The 19,468-nt window shown below is 36.8% G+C and overlaps 1 protein-coding gene across 3 annotated transcripts in view; it reads left to right on the forward strand.

Annotated features, from left to right (window-relative positions):
- Positions 1-19,468, forward strand: part of LOC113499339 — a 312,064-nt gene that overhangs the window by 266,992 nt on the left and 25,604 nt on the right. For 2 of the 3 annotated variants that reach the window (XM_026879777.1, XM_026879776.1), the window contains 9 exons: positions 10,198-10,368; positions 12,922-13,077; positions 13,579-13,753; positions 14,102-14,682; positions 14,948-15,091; positions 15,393-15,629; positions 15,901-16,133; positions 16,446-16,821; positions 16,931-17,725. In XM_026879777.1, coding sequence (XP_026735578.1) covers positions 10,198-10,368; positions 12,922-13,077; positions 13,579-13,753; positions 14,102-14,682; positions 14,948-15,091; positions 15,393-15,629; positions 15,901-16,133; positions 16,446-16,821; positions 16,931-17,725 — 2,868 coding nt within the window. Of the gene's footprint in view, positions 1-10,197; positions 10,369-12,501; positions 12,583-12,921; positions 13,078-13,578; positions 13,754-14,101; positions 14,683-14,947; positions 15,092-15,392; positions 15,630-15,900; positions 16,134-16,445; positions 16,822-16,930; positions 17,726-19,468 lie in introns of those variants that run through there. The other variant, XM_026879779.1, reaches the window with a different exon arrangement.

Below are 19,468 nucleotides of genomic sequence, written 5' to 3' on the forward strand. Positions count from 1 at the left end.
TGGCGGGCTGTGGGAAGATGGCTGCCATACTCGTCTTGCTATTTGACAACTTGTGTTCTCGGGTGTACTAAAATAGTTAGACTTACTGTTAACGCTGTACAATGCGAAACGGAACTTGTGACTGTAGCTGTTGCTTTATTAGTGACCTTAAATACGGCTTTGTTCGTATATCTAGCAATTAAACTCAAGTTTTTTGCTACAGCGAATTAAGAACATTCTCGGTATTTTAATAGTCTTAAATGGTTCAGGAATTCTAGACATGTTTTTGTTCGCTGTTCGTTTTAAATATTTGTTTGAACTTCAAAATAATTAGGCGATTTAATGAAATGCTCTTGTTCACCTGTTTGTGAATGTATGTATGTATGCGTGTGTTAAGAATGCACAATCTTTGAGTTTATAGGCGGCATCATAATGACTTGAATCATTAAAGTCGATTGTAAATTTTCTACTACAGCTAAATATACTTTCATTAATACGATGTCCAGTTTACTATTTTATTACACACTTAGCTATCGCTTCGTCATTCTTGGTTTTCCTAATATAAATACATTAGGTCTGAATAAGAGTTTCAAATCTTAACGATATTAATTATTAGATCGCTTAGTAATAGTATGTTAGTCATCTTCATTAGACCTTTGATTGTCAAAATCAGATACATTTGATTTAAAAGCAGTTATTTGTTTTTGGAAATGTGTTCTTTATGAGTCAATAGAAGCATATTACGTTACTGTGAAGACAAACTTTGTATTGTAGACTGATACAAACTATAATCTGATCAGATTTCGGTCTAAACTGCTTTGGTTCAATTCGGGTTCGTACAAGAAAAACTTCCAATCCATTCGTCTTCATTACGTCAAAGATTGACAGAAAATAATTTGCTCTGAACATTGAATTACTGCTTATCCCGAAAAGGATTAGCATAACATATCTGTCTGTTCCAATCATTTAATTACATATTGTGACGGTTTTGAAGCCGGGTTAGCAGTACAACCTGTCTGTGCTTTAGTCTTGGTGCTTATCAAGGTTTAGGATGTTTATCAAAAGTGGGAGCGGTGCTAAAGTCATTTTTAATACCCTTGCTTGCTTATTTGGCAAAAGTTGATGCTTTTGCCATTTGAAGGTTGAAAATCAATCTTTTTGTTGGGAGTTGGACGTTCTTTTGATCAAGAAACTATAAGGTATAATTGATCCAAGTTCCCACTTTTCTGAAGGCTAATAATCCACACTCCCGTTAATCATTGTCCGTCAGCATGACGTGACCATCCCTAATTGCCCGTAAATCAAGAATATCCTTCACCTATTAGGAAAATAGCATTCTTCTATCCGGTCTAACGTCCGTCGCCCCTTGTGTGTACATAACCCATATTATAACGGCACCTTTAAGATTGATTTCTCTGCCAATGATTTACACCGCGGCACTATAAAGCTGGTACTTGGTACTTGGATAAATAGCGACAGCATGGTTGTACTTAATTGGTCTTGGTCGATATCGCACGACTATTCAAGGTTTGTAGGCGGTAGTACACTTAGAGGTTCGTTAAAAGTGCTAAACTCAGGTTCCGTGGCAACGAACTTGGATCGTTGTATTTTTTTTGATTGAACATTCGCCAAGTTATCGAAAATTTGATGATTTTTGGAAATGCACCCGCACTTTACCTCAAAATTGGACAAAAAGAGGTTAAAGGTCGGTTCAGGTATTTGGCAATCGGAAAAAAGAACAAGCCAAAGGGAGAAGAATAGAGAATAGAGAAGTCCCTAACTCTTCTTACAGTAACACTCCTATCCCAAAATCTTCATTTTAACATCTCAAGTTGGGTGATAAATTTTATAGCACGCAGCTAATACTAGCCGTAACGTCTCTATATTCTCATGATTACTTCTAACTTTAATGCACGAATCGTATTGCGATGCAGATAATTGCAATAAATGCTAGTCGCAGTAATTGAAATCCATAAAATCTTGTAGTTGTAAAGACTACAATTAGTTTGGAACGTAAATGTCCTTCCTTCTGAAATCCTGTACTCTTCGAAGAGCGCGTAGATAATGATGAATAAAGTAAACAAAAATACTGTTGACACTGGTACTCACTGGTCCAAAGCTAAAATAATAGTCTACTTACACAAATTCTTAAAAACGATCTTAATTTTTTTTAACTCCATAATCCATTTCCGCGGTACTCAGTAGCCATTCATCCACGAGGTATTTCACCTTCCACGGCTACTTTTTTATGGTCAAACGTGATAGGTCGACGGGTCGTATGCATTGTTTTGACGCTTTAGTCCCACTACCCTAAGGCTGTGTAAAACTAAGGTCTTTGGCTCTTTGCACTCCGCATTTCGCTCTTTAAAACGAGCAAATCCATGTAGCGAATTAATAACTTATGATACTTCCGAGAAATCTGTATTAATGTTTAGAAAGTCGGCTAAACATTTAATATTTGTAATATTATTTACTGTGGATATTGAAAGCAACGTTTGTTGATTAAGTCCTGTACTCATTAAACGGACAATGTTTCTTAACGATGTTATGTAAGATCTAGTTTTAAAGCAGGTTTAAAGGGAAGAAGTTGATTGTATACAAACAGATACCTACTTAATACGTTGGTCGCCATTGACCGCGCATGCGCACCCCGTCTCACCTTAAACATTTGCAGAAACGCGGACAAGCGCATATTTCTTCACATTCGGCTATTTCCGTCTGCCGTTCGGCTAAATCCGTCAGCGGCGGACGATGACTCCGCCGGCATGCGCTGTTTAGACCTTGACGTAAACTTGACGTGCGGTTCGAACAATCAATTCAGAATTCTACTACCTTGACATAAAGTCGATTTAATTTGAAAAATAACTTTGTTTTATTTCCGCATGGGATACGCGAATCGGAAATGATTTACACCTGTAATAAACTGGTTTAATACATCGTGAGTTACTCTAGCATTCCTAGGTAATTGCTAGATATAGATAACATCTTATTTTAATTCATTTGTCCTGTAATCAATACGACTAGAAATTGATAAAGGATCTGTAATTACTTAGGACTTACTCATATGCATTCTTGTACGATATACAAGAAATATATAAAAAACTTATGATTTTTTTGATGGCACAGCAATAAAGATTCTAGTTAAAAAAGTTATAACGTCATTATCAGGTAAAATATATCAATGATGTTATGATCAAGACTTAGATTGAAACTATCTATATCTTCAACAAGTGTACGAATTTCAGTAAACTTATATAGAATTAATGTTACATTAAACTATAAAAGACTAAGGAATTTTTTATTTCTTCTTGTCAAAGGGTCGTCATAGCGGATACCCTTACACATAATATGCTTTAATTGGATTAACGTCATGTTACATGTGAGTAAACCAATTGACTAATGCCGCTGTGACTTCGGTAGAATAGCAATAACTAGAAAAACCACAAAATAGAATCATTATTGGTCTTTAAATAGCCGAGGTGGAAGTCCATATACGAGGTGGAAATTGGGATGGTCATATTTACTGTAAAATTTCAGATAAGTAGGCTAGAATAGTTATTATGTAATTAGATATAGGATTCCTCATGATTAAAGCCTAGTATCCACCAAAACTGAGCCATGAGGTAAGGTGTGATTTGTTTTGTACTAACAATATACACTATGCCGAATCGCCCAATATGAAAATGATAATTTTGGGTGTTTCTACTATAGTTCTATGTAATATTCATAGTTCATCTCATAAGATTTTGTACGTGCTAAATGATACCTGTAGTAAAAAAACAAGATAGCCGGTTTTTTAATATGTAACCAAAGATTTTTACCGTAACCATACTACAAATAGTTTTCAAACAATCCGACAAAAGACTGCCAGTATTTTTTCCGTATGAATACAAAGTATAAAACTTAGTAAAGTTTTTGTTACGTTTTTGTCTTACAATTGCACACCTGGACAAAAGAGTTCCTACGTTAATTACTAGTTGATTGCTTGAAAAAAATATACAAGATATTTCATTGAAGAAAAACATAGGCTTAATAATATAGCCGTAGGATATTTTGTACATTCATCAATGAATAACTTCTATGATCACGCAGCCTTCTACAGTCGACCCCACAACTGCTGCAAAATTGAACATTAAAAGCGCCCTTATATCAACAAGTTAAGGTCCATTTTACTTAATGGTTGTAACCATTGAAGTGGGTTAGACTGTATTTTAATATAATTACGACTATTACGCAATGACGAAGCCCAACAATTATCTTGTCCCGCTAAACTTGTGTTCCACACATGTTCACCATTGTAACGAATAATTACTAATTATAATATGTGTATGTACAACATAACACACATTATACATAATGAATATCAATAGTGAACCTTAGCGCTAGGTAATAAGGTCTATTATCAAAAGTTGAAGTCTTGCTACGCGTTCTTTTGTACGCAATTATTGTTTTAGTTTATTTTGTATGTATCTTAAATCTTTATGGAGGAAGGAATTAAGTATCTTAAAAGAATAAGCACAGTCATTGTACAGTCAACAATAAAACTTTGGTAACTGACAAACATAAACAAATTAAACAAAATCGGAATCATTTTTGTTAGAAAGCCATTTTCCGGGAACTTCTAAACGTATTAATAATCACTCTGGGTGCACGGTTCCAAAATGACATTCGTGGGGAAAGCAACTCTATAAAAAAATGTATTGATACAGCAAGCATAATCTAAAGCTTCTGTTACAGAAAACTTAGTGAACACGAATATTGTATTGTAATACTTTGTTCATTCGATTTTGTCACCGACGGTACTTTAAATTATTCCATGTTTAATGGTCGTAACAGACGTAATATGGTGTTTTACCACCATAATAGAAGCTCATTTCTCCAATTTCTTTAACAGAAAGTGAAAATGTTATCTGTATTAAAATCGCTAGATAGGAAACGAAGACATAAGTTTTTAAATTCTATTTTAACTTTGATTTTACTTTTGCAAAATCGAGGCCTAGTGAATAAACATTAACTAGGTGGTACATTTTCAGAGAAAGCATTTCTTTACAAATATTAACTCTGACATCTTTTGAGCTTTTTCTAGCCTATAATATTCCACAGATGATATCGTTTCGCCAGATGCCTAGGCCGACCTCAACAATGCCTTCCCCATGCGATGATAATGAAATAATACTACAACCATTAAACTCTTTGAAACCATATCTAAGCAAAATTCATTAACATACACTACATCAAATTTAAACATTCAATTTACAATTCAGTACCACAAATTCAACCAAATACAAAAACAATTGTCTCACTTCTCGAACAGTCACACAAAACAAAGAAATATCTTGTACCTGTCAATTATGAAGATAAGACACGTCTCGTTTTGGGTCAAACATCCGAAACAGAATTGCAACACGATAGAACAATACGTGACGTAGTAACTGGTAATAATGACATAAAAGACAATTATTATTGTCAGTACAATGCATAGGAAACGGATTTAACTATTGTGATATCGAAAGTAAACCTGTCATAATTATGAAGCAATAGAGCACCGTATATGGTGTTAGAGCAAGATCTAGTTGTAGAAATTAAAATGGAGAAAGTTTGTTTTCAGTTTTATGATCAAAATGTAGTCTGTCTTATCGACTTTGGCCCCACTTCATTTGACCCAAAGAGATAATTCTCATTCTGAATCCTGTGGATCGTTGCTTTGAATGTTACTCTACGTTCCATTATTTTCTACTAATTAATCTGTATCGTCGTTTATATCAACATTGTTTTATATATTTCGAATCTTGGTGCCTTTTGGCACTTGGTATAAAAAAAAAACATAAAACAGGCGACTTGAGGACCTCCTCTTCGATACTACTTACACTACTTCGATATCGAAGTCTTTTGAAATAACTGTCCATTTGAGAACAAGTTAACCAATTTCATAGTTAAATTAACTGCACTTGCTTCACTATCCTCTAAAATTTCCTCATCTACAACCATTATCTACTTTGCCACTGTTTTTAAATCGCCCGTACATTTCGACCGCGGTGTTGCAACTTCGTAATCCAATAAAAAGTTTAAATCGTGACCATCGCTTCCCAAGTTGTGTAATCTCGTTGAATTTTATCGCCACCGCCATGCCATGGCAAACTGAATTACCATGGCTTCATATTGAGTCAATGAACAGCCGTCAATTTATATTGGAAGTGATAGAGAAGAAAAAAATTTAGATAGATGAGTGGTATGCCATTACGAATAGGATTCTCGTAAATGTTGTTACAGAAATTGTAAGCCATGAATTAATACTGAAATGTCAGAACAAATAATATTGCTTCTTTAAAATCTAAGCCTGAGAAATGTCAATGCTCATTTATTATTACTAGTATAATTGTAACTTATGGCTGCATAGTCAAGTGGTTGAAGTCAACACGCCAAACCCACTGATCGCGACATATCGCTGGTTCCATCTGTCTTTGTGCATGTGACTTGAATGTTTGTAAAACCTCCATTGACACAAGGATTATATTTCTTAATGTGTTACTTAACCACTAATTTATGTCACAGGGGAAAGATATGAATAAAATGTATTTAAAAGTAACTTTGTTCTTCATAACACAGCGGCTTAATTGTTATATTCAACAACACCAGTATAATCCAAGTTGCATGATTAATACCAATTAGTAAACGCACGATTTGATTGGCAATTCACATTCTTAAGTTTCTAATATTAGTAATTTTGTTATATTAGCGAAAGGTGCCTAATAAGACCAATAGCTTTATGGTATACTAAAATTTAATGGTACTGCTGATGATCACGCCTTTCCCTTTATAGATTCATAAATGTTTGCATATGTTGCAGTAATGATAAATAGAAACTATATTCTCGGTTGGCCTGTTGGTCTAGTAGTTAGTGATCCTGACTGCTATACAGGAGGTCGGGTTTCGATTTCCACCCGGGAAAAATATCGTGTGATGAGCACGATCATTTTTTCTTTGTCTATCAGTAGTACAAGTATGTTTATCAGTTGTCTGGTACCCATAACACAAGCTTTGCTTAGTTTGAGACTAGATGGCGGTGTATAAAAGTCGTAGAATATTAATAAATAAATATTATAAACATGAGAATCAATCTGTAGAAGAGAAATCATACAAAAGTAATACACGTGATGAAAGAGAAAAATAAAACCCTACATATGGATAATTGGATAAGAGGAATGTCGTATAGAATAAAACCGAAAAACGAACAAGAGCATAATAATGACGAATTAAATTGACACAAAGGTAAATCTTTATCATTTCAAAGAGGAACAGAAACAATTTGCACCTTTGTAAGATCATCAACATGCATTGTACATCCAACCTCATCACCTGACGTATCAATAGATAGCAAAATGCAAATTCTACAACCTACATCTTTTACATTGTACAATTAACACCACCTTAATGCTATATTCATAAGGTTTCTTTTCCTAAATCCTTTTTGTTACTCTACTCATCACCCTTCTCCCACTATCTGTACCGTAACGACTTAGTCATAGGGTTCATTTTGTCATACATTGTCACAGTAAGGCTTCACTGTAAAATTGGCATATCACGATATTAGTATGATTCTCCAACAAATGTCAAGTGACATCGCTCGCCTTGACTTGTTTAACCTTTAGCATTTCATGTATGTGATAATTCTATTAAAATTACGTTTATTTGTAATTACTGAATGTAAATATCGCCGCTGTATATCCTTATTATGATTGTCTTAAATGTTAATGCACGAGGCGAGTGGTATTACATAGGTCACTACGATCAACATTGTGTGCAACTCACGGCTAGTTCGATCCCCGCATGCGACAAACATTTATAAGCTCCTCAAGTACTATTTCAAAATGTGGGTACGCTTTTTGTACGTAAATTCAATTATTGTGAAAACCGCTATTTAATATTTTATGGAAGGAAATAGAATAGAATTGTTAACAACCGGTCGTGGAACATTAGTCATGGTTTTCCAGTTCAATTTTGTATAAAATATGACTTTAATCTATCAGGTTTACCGGGTGGAAATACTGGAAAGTAAACTAACCAGAAATATCTGTGCACGCCTTTCAACCTCTAATACATATCTTTGGCAGGCTTGCTTACTGCTCGTTAGACCCTATTAACAATCCGTATAACTTTAAAGACAATTTCCATAATTATATAAAGTTTGGACATGTTAAAGATACTCTATTAATCTTATCTTATTTTAAGATCAAGAAATATTACCCTCCCACACGGAGAAACTGATTGAAAATAAATGTGTGAATAAAAACATCATTAAAACAAAATAGATGCAATAAATAGTTAGTAAAACATTCACTAAAACACTTCACCTGGCTCATGTGGGCGAGTTAATGTGTTTATATCAAATGAATAGGAATTGACTATCAAAACATAATAAAACTTACAATATTGTATTCAGTTTCTCATTAGATATCGATGGAGTGATAAAATCCATTCACACTTATGTTTAAAGACCTATTTTATGCCTAATAAAAAATGGAATCAATTTTCTTAATGGCCTTATGTCATATGCTTTCATAAACAAAGGCAAAGGCAACGACCCAAACAGCCGGTCACCAAAATTTATTTTCGTAACCGGAACATTCAACCAGTGAACTTATAACCTGGCTAAGAAACGATCTACAAATTATGTCTGATTTGAATTAAGCAATGTCCGATCTAATAGTAACTTTCCCATTCCTAGTCAGTAACGTTTTCCCATGCAATTGGAATCGAAACGAGACGTCCTACAATCTCGATAAATTTGTAATTTGGTATGTAATCGCTGCATCTATCTGTATGTAATTTATATGGATGGTGCAGTGGAAGAGCCACATCGATTTAATGAAATTGGACTGGTATTGTGTCATGAGATTCTCCAATTGCATACAATTCTCTTAACTGTTTTGGTTCGACAACAGTTACTACAATAATGTAAATATTATCATCATCTATCATGTGTATATTTAAGCCATTTCAGATATCATGAGAATTTGACTTGACTTTTGAGAGCTTTATCCATACAACTACTAACGAGTTCTTCTCTGTAGTGAAATCTTACTTTATGATACGTATGCTAAACTTTACCATTCCACATAATGCTGTATGATGATAATAATATTATACAAGAAGGTAGCCATTATAACAGTATACCAGCTACTAAATATTTCTAACACCTCTAAAATGTTTGTTGTCCCAAGATAAAACCAAATATGGCAACCCTTCGTACTGATCCGATCTAAAGCCGTTCATCTCACTAAGAAACTGTTACTAGCCGTCGACATTTCAAGATGTCATCTTTACTCCTACCTAGGTAGGCTTAAGGCGGTTGAAGTTATCTTAAAAGATAGTACATTCTCTGATCTTAACTAGAAATGCGCTGTTATTATTAATAGGTTAATTACAGAAGGTATCATTAAGAAACTTATAGAATTTCGGAATCTGCGTTTAGGATCTTCAAAAATTTCCGGCCAATTACGATATCAAGTTTCGAAATCGCAGTTAAAAATTTCGGAGATATTTTTATTGTTAACAAAATACCGTAATATCGCCTGTCATACTCAGATGCGCGTGCGCAGCTACCAAAGCACGTTCCGCCCTTTGTTCGATTTTCAATTTTATTTTTTCTCCTAAATGGCTGACTTATTGTGTCAACGGCCATTGTTAATTTTGATTGGTCGGTCTTCGGTCCCCGTCGCCATCTTTATTGTGTAAACTTGGCGTTTTTGTTCCTTTTTGTGAAGTAGGGTCGGCTTCCTTTTGGTGTTGGCATTACGCAAGTAGTTTTCTTATCGGAACTATGATCTTGTTTGTTATGAGATCCGCATTCTAGTTTTGATGGTTAAATATCGATACTGTAATTGTGTTTGGAACTTTTTTTATGTTTTGTCATTTTGTACACCTTAAACTATTTGTTGTATCGGAATTCGTGACTCGGACTAGGAACTCTCTTACTGAAAATCTCGAACACCTCAAAACACTTTAATCGGAACCAGTCTAACGGCCTAGTATTTATAACTGAAAATCTGTAGTTGTCACTACTTCTTGAATTTGCAAAAAAGGGACACCTTTCTACACTGCATAATTTGGCGTCTCCCTTCCACAACCGCCTTACTTTTAGGACTGACATTTGCCCTTGGCTTACTGCAAGCATCATCAAAATCAAACTCATATTCACATTTCCTCTTATTGTTACAGGTATTACAACGTGACGTGGAATGTCACAGTCGGATCGTGAGCTCGGTGGTGCGGCTGTGCGGCGGCGGGGACGCTGCGCGTGCGCTTGAGAGGCGCTGGCATCTGCTGTACCTCAGGGCGATTGAGTGGCAGTGCCATCTCGAAGCCTGCCTCGCTAGGATTGATAATCAGGTGAGATTTATAAACAGATTGAGGTTTAAAGTAAATTATAGATTACTGTAAAACTGCAAGTTCATGAGAACGATCATTGTGGTATATTGGTTATACCAAGGATAGAAACATGGTAGATGACATTTATGAGTTATAGCGGATAAAAAGTAATAATTGGAAAGTCACTAAAATATCTAAGAAAAATAACTATCGTCGCTTTTAGTGTAATTTTTAGACTTTAAAGTTGGTTTTTCTCAGTTAAACTACGCGAACTATGCCCGTGCCCCAAACTTACCTTTTAATACAATTATTTAATATCTCTGAAGTGGTAACTAGTTCCGAACCGTTAGTAAAAGCTAAATTCCCCTTTCTACAAAAGAGCACGCGACAAATTTATCGTGGTAGCGATTTCTCACCAACACAATGAACTAATCAGCCACCCGGCGTTGTTTGCAAACAGCATAGACCCCAAGCGGCGAACAAAATTGATTTATCCCCTTCTATTAAACGAAATATATTGTATAATAGGGTTATGTCACTTGAAGTCATTGCTTTACCCCTGGCAATTCAAAGAATACTACTTTAAACCGCCTTCAAAAAAGGTGAGAATTCTTAGTTGCCACAATTTTCGAAGACGAAAGACGCGTTACTCAAGGTCTCTAAGAGGTCGGCTTAAAATCTCATTTCATTTCATGTCATCATTACTTGATCATCTTTTCATGTCTTTGTATTAATTAGGGTCCTTATCGAACTATAACCACTCACCTTATTTTGGAGGCATATCATCAAACTTTCCCTGTACATGTAGTTTTCCAATTCACAATTTTAACAAAACCAAACGATTTCTAGTTAATTCATTGTTTTGAATTACTTGTTTTTTGTCCGGTTGGCAATTTAGCGTAACCTATCGGCTACATAAAATAAATGTTCGAATAGTGTTTGCGAATTCTTTACAATTTTAAATACTGGCTCTTGAGGCCACGTGTCCTTCGTTAGGGTTAGACATGTGGGACCGTAGATGAATGTATTATTGTTGTGATTTGCGGTTGCTGGGATACAATTGACCTATTTATTGCCACAGTGATAGTTTAACCCATTAATGCATTTGAGGGTTAAAATCGTCGACTATAAATATTTGTGGGATCCTTAAACGACTTTTATTGGTCGTAAATTAATTTTTAAATGGGTTTTGTTAAATATAATATCAATGAGAGTCGTAACTTGCTTAACGATTTACTTTTATTTGTATATTGACCGTGTGAGCGTGACTTTTAGTTAAATATAACAAGGTTTAATATAAGCTTTTAATACGAAGTTACAATCCTCCATTTTAGGTCATCAGAATTTGATGACTTTAAAGGCTCCGATTTCAAACCGGGCTTGGAACATGTCTCGAAAAACAAAAGCCAACACTGAATTCAAATGTTTTCTTCTATTTAACCATAATCATAAAAATTGCGCATCAATATTACGGAAGTACTAAGCCTATTGCCTCTGATTCGCTCCATACATTTTGTTATTTTCGGTTACCAATAGCAGGAACCAATGAGAGGTCATGACAATTTAAATTAATGGTCATAAAAAACAGTTACTTTTTATTTTATACACAAAACTTCACATCTTTTAATTGTTAAGTACCAGTATTTTTATAGGCCTTATGCGCCTACTACCACCTCTATATGTTATTGCAGTTGTGGAAGAGAGAAGTCGTATAGTACTTCTATCTTGCTGTCACCATTGCAATAGTTACTTTATGAGGGACGGTAGGTTTTTATAAAAGTACATTGCAGGGCTTTTCAAACCTCCTTCAAAAACGAGCAAACTTTCAATTTGTTTGTATTCTGTTTTCTTTTATGCTTTTCCCTCTGATCCTCGAACTGGATGAACTGATTTTGTTGATTTTTTTTTTGTTTTCGCGTAAAATTCCTTCTACTTGGTCTCATCAAAGTTTTCATTTGACGAATGTATGTTTATGTTGTTAAAAAAATATCATAATTTCTTACATAACAATGTTGTTATTAATAGGTATTATCGGCTACCAAATTTTAGATATAACGTATTGCCTGCAATATGACTTTGATAAAGTTACCTTATCTGGAGATTACGTAAAATATTTTATCAGAATCTTGTATCCGATACACGAACATTATTTGTTGCAACAGTTTTTATTGTGAGTGATACATTTTGCACTGCACAGCTGATGACGGCTTCTTGATGGCTAATTCTTGTAAAAAGGTTTTTATGTCACTTTTTATTGTCTCAAATCCCACCATTTTATTACACCTCAGTATACAACCATGGAGGTTTTATTATTGACAAAATATTTGTAATCAACAAAATTTTTAAATTAAAAACCTCTACCAAATTTTAATTATACTGAAAAACCAAAACATCACATCTTTTTGCGTAGGGTTTTGTGGAAGAAGAAAGAAGTACATGGTGATCTTAACTAATTAAAACTTCTTGTACCAAATTCCTATCCAGTTTCCTCCGATGTTCGTATACCATAGTTTCTCTAATCAATTCTTTGTATAATTTTTCCACTATAATAAAAATTACATTCGTAAATTCCAGGGTTGTATTTCCGTGGAAGCGGTGAGCGACAGTGACGACGAGCCAGCTCTGAAACAGCCGCGGCTCAGCAGACGAGGGTCGCCGCGGAGACAACGCACGCCGGTCAATGCTCGTCGTAGAGACAGCTCGCTGGACAGCCGACAGTCTGCGTCTGAGGTGAGGACTTGAACTCTTAGATAATAATGAGTGTGAATCAACCCCTGAAATGATTTTGACTTTTGTTCTCAGGGTGGTTAGATATAGAATGTGATTCCAACGTTTTAAAAAGGATGTAGTAGTGATATATCCTACTTGCAGAATAAATGATTTCATTTTAGTTATTAATATATTCCTTATGCCCTAAAACTTGAATACTAAAATGGTTAACTGAAGAACAGGAAATATTTTAAAGATTTGCGAGAAAAGATATATTATGTAAAGATCAGCTCTGAGTTAAAATATACAATTAAACAATCACAATACTTATTTCCCCGTTTCAAATCAAACCGTTGGGTGCACAGTTTATTTAATTTCATGAAGAATTTCTTCAAACTAACAAATAAACAATATACCTTTAAGATGTTGTTAATAAAATTAATCGATATTTTAATTATATTTGCATAAATTAATTTACAAGCGTAAAAATTCAAATTAATATAATAATTAAATTACCCACAGGAGGAACAAGAATATGCGCTAACATATACGTGGCGCGGCTTCGGGTCAGATTGCGAGTCGGAACTGGAGCGAGCTCGGCACATCGCGATGGCGGACGAGAGGCGCGTGCCCGGGGCTCGTGACGTCACTGCCAGGCCCACCGACCAGACTGTACCGGCTACCGATCATGTTGATGGTAAGATACTTGAATATATTCAGTCTCATGATGCAAATGCTAAACTTAAAACAAAAGGTATTGATGAAATTGTTCCTCAAGTATAGAATTATGAACTGCTTAAACGAGCCTTCATGCCACTATTTTTCTCGAACAATCGAGCTTATAATCTCATGAATGAATAGAATGATTTCAATGAAGAAACCACTTTCCATTTTTACATTAAAAACAGACACATTACTCTTAAATGATAGAACAATAGCGTGTTGATTGTGCGTATTGTCTTAAAAATTCCAATGTTTTACAAACAAATAAACAAACATGTCACAGCATTTGCATTCGATCGTACAACAGTCATTTGTTTTGCAGGCATCGAACTACACAACGTGGCTATCGAAGAAAAAATCAGAACTCCACCTACAGTTATTAAAAGGAAAAAACCAGTAGACACGTCAAAGTTCAACCAGTCAGATCGGAAATCAAAACATCTCGGCACATTCTACTTCAAGCACCACGACACAGACTCGGACAGGCAGATGATAGAGACAGAGAAATCACAGGAAGAATCCTCCGAAGAAGAATGGACATACGTTGATGGTGGCAAAATTGGGAACGAGGACTCCACTGATATAATGACGTCATCCGTTGAAATCCAGTGCGAGTTACCTCTTGATGGAAAGAAAGATAAGGCACCGTCACCAAAACCGAAACTAGAATCATCAACCCCGGACCTACTTAGAGTAGAAAGTTCAAGGTGCAAAGATCTGGAAAGACTGGTCAATCAGGCGGAAGAACTGGTGCAAAAGCAAGTGCTGTCAAAGAAAAAAGGATCGAGAGCATTCAAGCCGTTGTCATTCGAAGAAGAAGGAAAAAATGTTAGTAGAAATAAAATGTCCAGGATCAAAGAGTGGTTGAATCAGAGTTCGGAAGGCAAAAATGATAATAATCAGGTGAGTTTCATTTTTTTACGTGACCATCCCTCGCATCACCAACTTGACTGATAGATTAAGAAAAATGTTTTATTAAATTCTCTCAATTGAGCTTAATACAGTTGTTAATATAATATGTGTTTCGTTATGAATTTAGTTCCCTCTTATATCCAGTTAATTTATGAATAGGATTGTTGCTCTAAATCACTTTCAAAAAAATTGAATTCAAAAGTTGATTACTCCGATTGACATACACATAATTATCATTTCTTTATTAATATTCTAGGGTACGGAAAGCTACGATGCATCAGGAGAATACACAACAGAAAGCGAGGTCGACACGTCACTCACATCTGAGGAAAGGAACATTCACTCCTCGATGGATATGAGTACTTCGACATGCACGGTTACTCCTACCCACCATGCCAAGGTAAAAAAGACTGTAAAAATATTGGCCTTAAGACTAATTTCATGTTCACTTTATGTGTCGATCGATCTACTTGACTAATCCGAGACTTATATTCAAGAAAAGTTCTAAACTACTCAATTTTGTGATAACAATCTCAGATCATAATGATATTCTTGTACCTAACATCAATCACTACAATATTTCTTAACATTTTAAATAGTTCATTCTCAATACTGTCGGGGTTTTTACTTCATAATCAACAATCTTGACTAACCTCAAGCTCTGTACATAACAAAATGGTTGAGGAATACTCTCGCTTTAGGTGACACTGCGCAAGAAGCGAGCTGGCAACAGCGCACGGCCGTGGTCCGTCTCCTGCCTATCACAGCTGAGCGGCGCCGGCACCTCACTCGTAGCCACGCCCACAGCAGGCGACGTTGCCGCTATGTCACACAACATGTCGATTTCCGAATCAGCTTTGAACACCCTCGCGTCTCCTCAGAGAGTGACCCCATCTAACTCGAACTCCAAGTTAAGGGGAAGCTCGACCACCGTTCAGGTATTGTAGCCGACTGCTTAATCTAAACTTTATGGGAACACTGCTTTTGTGATTAATTGAACGATGACACCCATGTACACTACCAAGCTCAACAGAATCCACTCGAACAATATAGTTGCTACCCATGTCCATATTAATGTCTCCAAACTGAAATTTTGTTCAATCCAAAAAAACACTATCAATCTTAATTGAACGAAACAAACACAACCTATTAAAACTATTTATCCTATAACTCTTTGCCAATCGTTTCTAACAAACTTTTCATCATAAGGGTCACGTATCAAGCACGAACACGATGACAGAGGCATGCACATCTTGTGTCGAGGCTAGCGACAAGCAATGCTGGCTGCGTCGCAAGCGGCTGAAGCTGCGTCGTAACAATACGGCCGTGCGTCGGGAGAGGCTGGTCAAGTCTCTCTCGTTCTGCGGCCGGATGAGCCCTGAGATAGAGGATAAGCATGAGAGGAGCGCTGCCAGTGATCCTGCTACCAGTAGGAAGAGCAGGTTGGTGACTTTAGTTACTTCTTAGCGCTTCTATTACAGAACAAAGTAAAAAATGGAAGACAACTTCAACTTACCTTGCAAAGGCTTGTCAAAAAGTAATATTTTTCCATACTCCGTTGAAAAGGAATGGCTTTATTCAAACTCTTTACGTAATTATGCGATTTAAAGTACATTGTTCAGGAAATTAAAAAATCTTGGAGAAAATTAAGGAAACCTAAAGAATATGTTGATGAAAATAGACTAATAAACGAAAAGTAATATGAGCGTATTTTTATACAAAACAATCCTCTGATCACGAAATATCTCTAACAGGTTCGACACCACATCCACATCAGGCAACGACAGCGACGAAGAACTGATTAAACAACAGCTTGCTACCATCGCCCACCTGCGCAAGAGCATCGAGAAAACCCACATATCGACTCGGGAACCCGACAGTGCCATTCCAGAACAAAATGAGGTCGAACCAGTGGCCCCAAGCTTCAAACTTGGTCCCGCCGGGGGCTCCGTGAGGCCAAGACTGGCCCGAAGCCTCGAGAGGGAAAGGAACTTCATAGCTCTTAGTTTAGGCGACCCCAGTCGGCTGTGGGACCTGTCAATAGATAAGGACTCTGATGTGGACAAGAGTGTGACCGCTGGAACTGAAGAACATAGCTCGTTTTCGGAGCAAGCCTGGGATTTCTATCAGGTTGGTTTAGTCATATTGTTTTTATAACAATTCTAATTCTTATAGCTGTCGTAAATTGTTGGCATTCTCATTATTCGTATAACTAACTTAACCTTTACTTTGCCAACAGGAAAAATACAACTCGGAGCCATATTCTGAAGCCCCCGACTCTGACGCTGCTCGCCGCCTCCTGGAGTTCGGCGACGACTACCGGGCCTTCCTGGACTCGCAGTCGGACTGCTGCTCCAGCCTGTCCGCGCAGCCCGAGCACGAGCAGAGCCCGAGCGGCACGCGCCGCCGCCGCCCGCCCTCCGACGCCTCACGCGAGAGGAGCCTACCCCGCTACAAGAGACCTTCCAGAAACTCCCCCATAGAGTCGACCTCCAGAAAACCTAAAAAGTCCATGTCCAGCGCCGAACGCAAAAAGTCTCTCCTCGACAGTCTAGAAAGATCTAGGAACAACACTAGTATCGAAAGCAGCGATGGCGTACGTCGTCGCAAACCCTCAGAGAGCGAACGCAAAAACAACAAGCGCTCGCCCGAGTTCGATCTGCTGAACGTTCAGGCCCTGAGCCGCAGACGACACAGCTCGAACCTGACCAGCGACGAGGTGAACAGCTCGCTTGAGTACACGGAGGTGAACAACCGGCCGGACATCCTGGACTCGCTGAGCCGGCGGCGGCGCGCGGACAAGGACGGGGAGTCGGAGCTGCACAAGATCGTGCTGTCGGAGCTGCGGCGCCGGTCTACGGAGAGCGCGGACTCGGAGGAGTCGGCGTCGGGGAGGGCGTGGGGCGCGGACTCGGACTCGGAGGCGGAGGGCCCGCGCGCGCTGCTGCGGCGCTCGGGCGCGGCGCTGCTGGCGGCCGAGGCCGTGCTGGCGCGCCACGACGCCGAGCCGGACCTGCTGCGCGCGCCCGACTACGTAAGGCCATTCGATACAGATTACACTAGCTACAGCGACAGCGACGACAACGTGTCGTGCGTCACGCGCCGCCCCGCCTGTCTGCGCGCGCGCCTCTGTCTCGCGCTCGCCGCCTTCTCCGTGCTAGTTATAGTTTACATACACCTACAATGACATATGGCTTGGGCTTGTGTGATATTTATCCTTATTTATGTAAGTATCCGCGTTAGGTTCGCTGCGATCGTCAGACGCGTCAAGGACGTATCCGTGCCTATATATACGCATTGACAACGAACTCATTTTTATAGTTAATTTATAGGAAATGTTACGTTTGTTCTGATAGTCAATTGTCAGCTTGTTTTAGCTGCATTTTACAAATGCATGTAAAAATGTAAGCAGATATGCATAGGTAACTAGAAGTACCCTCGATCTCTTTAAGACATTCCAATATATGACATGAGTACTTATAGTGTGAATAGTTGTAATTAAAAGTAAAACTTATATATGTACAAATGCAAGCATTTATAGTTTATAATCTATAAATGCTAGTGAATACGTAAGTCTGACTATCGCAGTGTAGATATGGAATAATAACTAACTTATTAATTTATTCATCCAGTAAATATTGTGACAGTTTCACGATTCTTAGTTTTACTTTTGTTTATAAATATTATTTACATTTTAACAAAATAATCTTCTAACGTTACATCTAATTCTTATTGTTTTCGTATGTGAAGCTATCATGATACATATTATCGCTATTAAAATCGATCATTTTCTTTCATTTTAATGTTTGATTTTCTTTCCACTAACATTGTTCGTGTGTTGTGTGATTGTGATTGTGTAGTGTTTTTACTAACTGCCTGTTTTTATTTTCTTTTTATTTTTAATCATCCTCATCTTTTGGTGGTGATAACATGGTGCTAGGTCAGTCAAAATTTTAGGGAGAAAAAGTTACTTATTGAATAATTATTTAGTCTTAAGTTAGGTGCTGAGGTAGTAAACGCTTGGGTTTGAAATCATTGGCTTAGTTACCTTTGGCATAACGACTGAAAAGCTTGAAATGTCAGATTGACAGCTGTCACATTTGACCTTTTCAAGGTAGTTCAGAAACTAGGGAGTATCACTTACATTCGCTCAAATATTTACTATATTTATTAGACTGTTACCTCGTTATAAAATAACGTGATTTCTTGTCATTGAGTGATATAATTTAACGTAAAATTAGTATTATTTTGTCAATTATTTATCTACTTAATATTTGGTTGTAATTGTATCGTTTTAACGTAATCTTTGCATAATATTATGATTCCTTCTTGTAATATGTGATTTGACTGAACTCCGCAACATCTCACAACGTAGTTGTATGTACTAATATAATGTTGAATAGGGATAGGTTGTTAATTGATCTTATTTTTTTTTACAAAATGTTAAAGAACCAAGTGATTTGTATAAATGGTTGGAAAATAAATGCAAAATTTAAAAATTGAATGGAGTTTCAGTCAATTAACACCCTACTCTCAACACTTTTACACAATATAGAAACAAAGAAATGTTCAGCAGATTACGAATAGCAAAATCTCTTTCTTACGATTGCAGTGGGCCTTTTTCTGCTTTTCTAATACATGTTTGGCATTTAGTTCTTGACAGCTTGGGCATTGTTTTTGCGTTAAACTAGGTTGACATAAAACCTGCTGAATCACTTACAAACAGTGTTGCATGTTGAAAAAATAATCTCACACACTTTAATTGTAAAAATATTTA

This window comes from Trichoplusia ni, chromosome 12, assembly GCF_003590095.1.
Source record: "Trichoplusia ni isolate ovarian cell line Hi5 chromosome 12, tn1, whole genome shotgun sequence".
Classification (NCBI taxonomy): Eukaryota; Metazoa; Arthropoda; class Insecta; order Lepidoptera; family Noctuidae; genus Trichoplusia; species Trichoplusia ni.